The sequence below is a fragment of the Coregonus clupeaformis genome, unplaced genomic scaffold, assembly GCF_020615455.1.
Source record: "Coregonus clupeaformis isolate EN_2021a unplaced genomic scaffold, ASM2061545v1 scaf2064, whole genome shotgun sequence".
Taxonomy (NCBI): Eukaryota; Metazoa; Chordata; class Actinopteri; order Salmoniformes; family Salmonidae; genus Coregonus; species Coregonus clupeaformis.
Genome location: NW_025535518.1, coordinates 22,947 through 30,969, shown reverse-complemented (window position 1 = coordinate 30,969; position 8,023 = coordinate 22,947). Strand labels below are relative to the sequence as shown.

General features: G+C 43.0%; 1 protein-coding gene across 1 annotated transcript; it reads left to right on the top strand.

Annotated features, from left to right (window-relative positions):
* The first annotated feature begins 4,295 nt into the window (after nucleotides 1-4,295).
* On the top strand, nucleotides 4,296-5,864 carry LOC121542390 (telethonin). The gene is made up of 2 exons (XM_041851793.1): nucleotides 4,296-4,554; nucleotides 4,787-5,864. The coding sequence occupies exons 1-2, from the start codon at nucleotides 4,403-4,405 to the stop codon at nucleotides 5,187-5,189; spliced, it is 555 nt and encodes a 184-aa protein (XP_041707727.1). The 5' UTR covers nucleotides 4,296-4,402; the 3' UTR covers nucleotides 5,190-5,864.
* The last annotated feature ends 2,159 nt before the right edge of the window (nucleotides 5,865-8,023 follow it).

The window sequence follows — 8,023 nt, the reverse complement described above, 5'->3', positions numbered from 1 at the left end:
ATTATCCGAGGAAAGGAAACAGACAAAAAGTATTTTAGGTTCAATCAGAAGTAACATTATGCTCTGTTGCTGTTGTTGTTGTTTGAAATCAACCTTTGCTCGTTTACTTTCAGTGCCATTATAACTCTGCGTCATAAATATTTTCCTCAGGAACTGATGGATTCAACAGAACAGGCTGTTCTCATTGGGATGAACCCAAGATGCCAGTCATTGCCCAATACCAGCTTACTGAGTTTCAGCCTCAGGGCTAGAGGGTAATGCCAAAGAACCCACGCCATAGCCCGTGACAGCTTGTTCATTAAATTTTCCATGCGAAGTTAGGCTGAATAATTGCTGATGTATTTGATGTACTAAGCTTTGTGACACCAATGTAGCTTCCTGGAGCAATGCATGATAACAGCTGCAGCACCTGTTGCTGACAATGGCATGTGGCACTAAATTATGACATAATCAACTTTGACTGTGCTGTTCCTGAATCATCTACAGTACATTTTCAAAGCTGGAAAGAGGGAAAGTTGGTATGAGGTATGCAGAGAATGTCAGTTCAGGGAGGCATCTTCAATCTTCCATCACTGCATCAATCATTGCTCACATGCCTACCCACTGAACTCATCGCATGAAGCTGTTTCATGTCATAGTGTCCTTTTCAGTGGGACAGAAAGTGGCTGGCGCAGGGGCTGGCTGGGACATAGCTTCAGAAAGCGGCTGGGGCTGGGGCATAGCTGCCTAGGTTGACAGCCAGGGTGTCTGTTTCTGAGGCTGTTGATCTGGCAATGACTCTGAAACCTGACCATGCTCCTTACAGAATGATCCAAAATAATTTCCCCAGCGGGCGCTTGACGTTCCTCAATCTTAAAGAGGCCGTCATACTGTCTCATACACCCATCAGCCATGATTTATCAATGTATACTGAGCAAAAATATAAACGCAACATGTAAAGTGTTGGTCCCATATTTCATGAGCTGAAATTAAAAATATGAACAAAAAGCTTATTTCTCTCAAATTCTGTGCACAAATTTGTTTACATCCCTGTCATTTCTCTACCATAAGCCGCCTCCAACGTTGGTTTAGAAAATGTGGCAGTACTTCCAACCAGCCTCACAACCGCAGACCACGTGTAACCACGCCAGCCCAGGACCTCCACATCCGGTTTCTTCTGAGGGGGGGAGTATTTCTGTTTCTGTCTGAAATAAAGCCCTTTTGTGGGGAAAAACTCATTCTGATTGGCTGAGCCTGGCTCCCCAGTGGGTGGGCCTATGCCCTATTTTAATTGACTGATTTCCTTATATGAACTGTAACTCAGTAAAATCTTTGCAATTGTTGCATGTTGCGTTTATAATTTTGTTCAGTGTAGTTTGATTGGTGTTTGGATTCCTCCCTAAAACTCTGATTAGAAGGAAATTATCACATCTAAATAGTCAGTTCTTAGTTTCGATGATTAATCTACCATGTTGTTATTAAAATGGTGTTAAGCAAAGATCACATTTTTTTAACAGAAAGGAAATAAACTCAGCAAAAAAATTAACGTCCCTTTTTCAGGACCCTGTCTTTCAAAGATAATTTGTAAAAATCCAAATAACTTCACAGATCTTCATTGTAAAGGGTTTAAACATGTCATGATCGTTCATTAACGAGAAGGACCAAGGCGCAGCGTGATATGCATTCATATTTATTGACGTACTGAACACACGACAAAAACAACAAACGAAACGTGAAGTCCAAGGTAGACTAATAACATACCTTTACGGAACAAGATCCCACAACTGACTGGTGCCAAACGGCTGCCTAAGTATGGTCCCCAATCAGAGACAACGAGCTACAGCTGCCTCTGATTGGGAACCACCCTGGCCAACATAGATCTAAACGATCTAGAAACTAAACATAGAAATAAACACAACACGAAATATACACACCCTGACTCAACAAATAACCGTCCCCTGAGTCAGGGCGTGACAAAACACTGTTTCTCATGCTTGTTCAATTAATCATAAACAATTAATGAACATGCACCTGTGGAACGGTTGTTAAGACACTAACAGCTTACAGACGGTAGGCAATTAAGGTCACAGTTATGAAAACTTAGGACACTAAAGAGGCCTTTCTACTGACTTTGAAAAACACCAAAAGAAAGATGCCCAGGGTCCCTGCTCATCTGCATGAACGTGCCTTAGGCATACTGCAAGGAGGCATGAGGACTGCAGATGTGGCCAGGGCAATAAATTGCAATGTCCGTACTGTGAGACGCCTAAGACAGTGCTACAGGGAGACAGGACGGACAGCTGATCGTCCTCGCAGTGGCAGACCATGTGTAACAACACCTGCACAGGATCGTACATCCAAACAGCACACCTGCGGGACAGGTACAGGATGGCAACAACAACTGCCCGAGTTACACCAGGAACGCACAATCCCTCCATCAGTGCTCAGACTGTCCGCAATATGCTGAGAGAGGCTGGACTGAGGGCTTGTAGGCCTGTTGTAAGGCAGGTCCTCACCAGACATCACCGGCAACAACGTCGCCTATGGGCACAAACCCACCGTCGCTGGACCAGACAGGACTGGCAAAAAGTGCTCTTCACTGACGAGTCGCGGTTTTGTCTCACCATTGGTAATGGTCGGATTCGCGTTTATCGTCGTAGGAATGAGCGTTACACCGAGGCCTGTACTCTGGAGCGGGATCGATTTGGAGGTGGAGGGTCCATCATGGTCTGGGGCGGTGTGTCACAGCATCATCGGACTGAGCTTGTTGTCATTGCAGGCAATCTCAACGCTGTGCGTTACAGGGACGACATCCTCCTCCCTCATGTGGTACCCTTCCTGCAGGCTCATCCTGACATGACCCTCCAGCATGACAATGCCACCAGCCATACTGCTCGTTCTGTGCGTGATTTCCTGCAAGACAGGAATGTCAGTGTTCTGCCATGGCCAGCGAAGAGCCCGGATCTCAATCCCATTGAGCACATCTGGGACCTGTTGGATCAGAGGGTGAGGGCTAGGGCCATTCCCCCCAGAAATGTCCGGGAACTTGCAGGTGCCTTAGTGGAAGAGTGGGGTAACATCTTACAGCAAGAACTGGCAAATCTGGTACAGTCCATGAGGAGGAGATGCACTGCAGTACTTAATGCAGCTGGTGGCCACACCAGATACTGACTGTTACTTTTGATTTTGACCACCCCTTTGTTCAGGGACACATTATTCCATTTCTGTTAGTCACATGTCTGTGGATCTTGTTCAGTTTATGTCTCAGTTGTTTAATCTTGTTATGTTCATAAACATATTTACACATATTAAGTTTGCTGAAAATAAATGCAGTTGACAGTGAGAGGACGTTTCTTTTTTTGCTGAGTTTATATACACAACAACTTGCTTGTGAGACCCATAGTTGGTCTATAACAAATGTGGCATAAAATATTGTTTGTCCAAAGTGATGATTGGTGATCAATAAAGACACACAGAAACTTGTACAATTCTCTATTTTCTTTAGAAAATGGTCTAGATAACATGTATGGCATCACTAGAAAGGCCTTGATGTTGAAAATATCTTAAATATACTCTTTACTACTCTGTGGTCAAATATGTTCTGTGACAGAATCAGTATTGTTAAAGGACAATGTAAAGAGAGGTCGTGCTAGCATTTCCAGGATCCATACTTCTACATCATCACATGGAATTACTGTGAAGCTATAAATAAAGGGCAACCCTTACTGAGGAATACCTGGGTAATCTGTCCACTACTACATGCACTGATGATGACAACTTTGACGCATGATACAAGAACAATGGACTCCGAACATTACTCTAAGTCTCCACCTAGGTTTATTTATACAACTGTACAATTCTTTGGGAAAAAAGAGATGGTGAATGAATGTTAAATACATTCAGATGAAGGTCAAAATGTTCCCTGTACTTTGGCTCTGACATTTGGGTGAAAGATTAAATACATCAACTTTAATACTATGTGCTCAACTCTGGCCCCAGAGGTCGTATTACCTTGAGCAATATCCTGAAGCATTTAGCCTATGAGGTATCTGAGAAGTCTGAGGAGCATGACTCACCTTTAACCTCTTGGTGTGGTTTGGACTGGCTAATACAACTCAATGAAATTAAAGTGGTGTCACTCTTTCCACTGCTCGCCTTCCTCACAGGACAGCTATGAACCAACCTGAAATGCCAACCAACCTGAGCCAACCACGGTGACAGCATTGGCAATGGTTTGATGTAGTAGGGTAAAAATAGAACCTTAACATTATAAGAGGCTCTGGAGAACCACAGTACACCACATAACCTCACACACAGATAGACCAACTGTCATTCATCTCCAGCCAAAAGCAAGTCCTAGAGAAGCCTATAGAGCAGCACATCTAACAGGGAGTCAGTCAACCTTCTCATCTCTCTCTCCACTATGCTCTACACACACAAGATTAACAGTCTAAACAGTGGGGATGTGTATCTGGTGAATGCCCACTGCGATGTAAAGGAGAAGGACCAGGAGAAGAAGGAGTCCTACCAGGCCACTTGGCTAGACTTGGTGATGGAAACAAGACCAGAACAACAGTATGTATAGTGACATGATAGATCGTTTTGTAAAATGTTGCTTTTAATCACTGATCCAGCCCAGTGCTGTTGTTCATGTTCAATGTGTGCCACAAATTCATTATTATCATTCACTAAATGAACACATTTTCTAAAATATTATATTGGTGTTACTAATCACGTGTCTAAGAACAGTAAGAACAGCAATACACTTTCAGACTGCTCTTTAAAAAATGTTATTGCTTGATTCCAGGACCACATTGTTTGAAAATGACTACTCGAGAAAGGAGACCTACAAGCAGAAACAGGTGGCACATTTCTTGGTCCAGAGAAACCCCAGTCAGCGGATCAAGATGGGCACAAGGGGTAGAATGCTGAAGGAGTACCAGCTGCCATACAAGAACGCCCTCCGTGTGCCCATCTTCACTCCCAGCAAAGCCGCCTCGCCCAAAGACCTGTACAGAACTCCCTCTCCATCAGAGTACAAGTCTATCATGGAGTTTGAGACGATCGCCAAAGGAGTATGTTCAGATAAACAGGAGATTTTCGAAATCACAAAGGACTTGCCTAAAGTCTCCCAACCTATCCGTGTTAACTTCAGGGCATCTAGTCTTATATCCCCAACACGTGAGTTTTCACACTCCTTCAGGGGTTGAAAGGGAAGAATGAATGTAGGACGTTGGAGGTAAAATCAGGGGAAATGATATCAGCAATGTGTAAATGAGCGAAGGGAAAGGTGAAGGGAATTATTAATTTCTTTATAAAAGAGACTTTTAATTTTAACATAATTCTGGCTGTGAAAGTTATGTTGAGGGAGCTGTTAACATGTGGAAAGGATAAAGTGAATTTGAATCGAACAGTGCATGACACAATTTTCTGGGTCAGTATCATAGACTTTATGGTCAGTATATTCAATTTAGGAAAGTTTTTTCTTGGCACACCTCGTAGGTATTTTCATGGACATTAGCTGGTGCTGTGATACAAGGAAACAAGCTAATGTCGCCATCTAGTGGTGAAGCATCAGGGTGGAAATGTATATCCACTTCCTATACTATATGTAAAATGTTGACTGGTGTACTGTAATGTGATCTGTAATGTAATAAATGACAAAGTCAAAATCAAATAATAAAAATGCATCCAAACAAAGGATTTATTGATGGGATCTCATCTCCCACCCATTCAATATGTCTTTTCACAGGTGTGTTTATTTGATTTCATTCACAGACAGACTTGCTGATTGTGGATATCAATAACAACATTCTAAAGGTTCTGTGTAATAGAGCCCCACAGTGGAGGTGTCATAATAACAATAAAACCTAGCAGTCAAACAGGGAAATGGTTCCAATCGTTTTTTCACCATTCATTTTCCCCATAGGGAGATAAGGGCTGTGTAGACTTACCCTGGCGTGACGTTTTGATAACCATGTAAATCTCTCTCAGACAAGGTGACTTTTATCAATATATATGGTTCCATTTACTCTCAGTTTCGAAAATGCTAATTATCATCAAAGTAGACATCATGCAAGACTGACACTTTTGCTAACAGGTATTGTGTCAATTTAAAACTTGCACAAGACAGTTCACAGAATTGTCAATTTAAAGAAATGTAGCCAATTTATTCATTACTACATTTAGCTAACATTAGAAAGTTAATCCAGAGATTCTTACCTTTGCCTCGATTAGACAGTCTCGTCCAGATCATCATGGCATTTGTAGTTCTTTATGATAGCCACATTAGCAGCTAATTAGCATTCATTTGGGGGGGGATATGGTAGTAGGTGCCAGGCACACCGGTTTGAGTGTGTCAAGAACTGCAACGCTGCTGGGTTTTTCACGCTCAAAAGTTTCCTGTGTGTATCAAGAATGGTCCACCACCCAAAGGACATCCAGCCAACTTGACACAACTGTGGGAAGCATTGGAGTCAACATGGGCCAGCATCCCCGTGAAACGCTTTTCAACACCTTGTAGAGTCCATGCCCCGACGAATTGGGGCGGCAGGTAGCTTAGTGGGTAAGAGCGTTGTGCCAGTAACCGAAAGGTCGCTGGTTCTAATCCCCGAGCCGACTAGGTGAAAAATCTGTCGATGTGCCCTTGAGCAAGGCACTTAACCCTAATTGCTTCTGTAAGTCGCTCTGGATAAGAGCGTCTGCTAAATGACTGTAATGTAAATGAATTGAGGCTGTTCTGAGGGCAAAATGGGGGTGCAACTCAATATTAAGAAGGTGTTCCTAATGTTTGTACACTCAGTGTAGTTGCCCCACTCTGTAGAGCACTGCTGTCAAAATCCAATACAATTAAATTGTATTTGTCACAAGAGTAATAAAATACAAAATAATTAAGCTATATACAGGGAGTACAAGAACCATATCACTGTGCATGGGTATGAGGTATTTGCAGATACAGTGGGGAAAAAAAGTATTTAGTCAGCCACCAATTGTGCAAGTTCTCCCACTTAAAAAGATGAGAGAGGCCTGTAATTTTCATCATATGTACACGTCAACTATGACAGACAAAATGAGAAAAGAAATCCAGAAAATCACATTGTAGGATTTTTAATGAATTTATTTGCAAATTATGGTGGAAAATAAGTATTTGGTCAATAACAAAAGTTTCTCAATACTTTGTTATATACCCTTTGTTGGCATGACACAGGTCAAACGTTTTCTGTAAGTCTTCACAAGGTTTTCACACACTGTTGCTGGTATTTTGACCCATTCCTCCATGCAGGTCTCCTCTAGAGCAGTGATGTTTTGGGGCTGTCGCTGGGCAACACAGACTTTCAACTCCCCTCCAAAGATTTTCTATGGGGTTGAGATCTGGAGACTGGCTAGGCCACTCCAGGACCTTGAAATGCTTCTTACGAAGCCACTCCTTCGTTGCACGGGCGGTGTGTTTGGGATCATTGTCATGCTGAAAGACCCAGCCACGTTTCATCTTCAATGCCCTTGCTGATGGAAGGAGGTTTTCACTCAAAATCTCCACGTTACATGGCCCCATTCATTCTTTCCTTTACACGGATCAGTCGTCCTGGTCCCTTTGCAGAAAAACAGCCCCAAAGCATGATGTTTTCACCCCCATGCTTCACAGTAGGTATGGTGTTCTTTGGATGCAACTCAGCATTCTTTGTCCTCCAAACACGCGAGTTGAGTTTTTACCAAAAAAGTTATTTTTTGGTTTCATCTGACCATATGACATTCTCCCAATCCTCTTCTGGATGCACTCTAGCAAACTTCAGACGGGCCTGGACATGTACTGGCTTAAGCAGGGGGACACGTCTAGCACTGCAGGATTTGAGTCCCTGGCGGCGTGTGTTTTACTGATGGTAGGCTTTGTTACTTTGGTCCCAGCTCTCTGCAGGTCATTCACTAGGTCCCCCCGTGTGGTTCTGGGATTTCTGCTCACCGTTCTTGTGATCATTTTGACCCCACGGGGTGAGATCTTGCATGGAGCCCCAGATCGGGGGATTGATTATCAGTGGTCTTGTATGTC

Coding starts and splice junctions, on each gene's coding strand:
- LOC121542390 (XM_041851793.1), top strand. CDS start 4,403: ATGCTCTACACACACAAGATTAACAGTCTAAACAGTGGGGATGTGTAT. Junction 4,555..4,786: donor GAAACAAGACCAGAACAACA/GTATGTATAGTG, acceptor GCTTGATTCCAG/GACCACATTGTTTGAAAATG.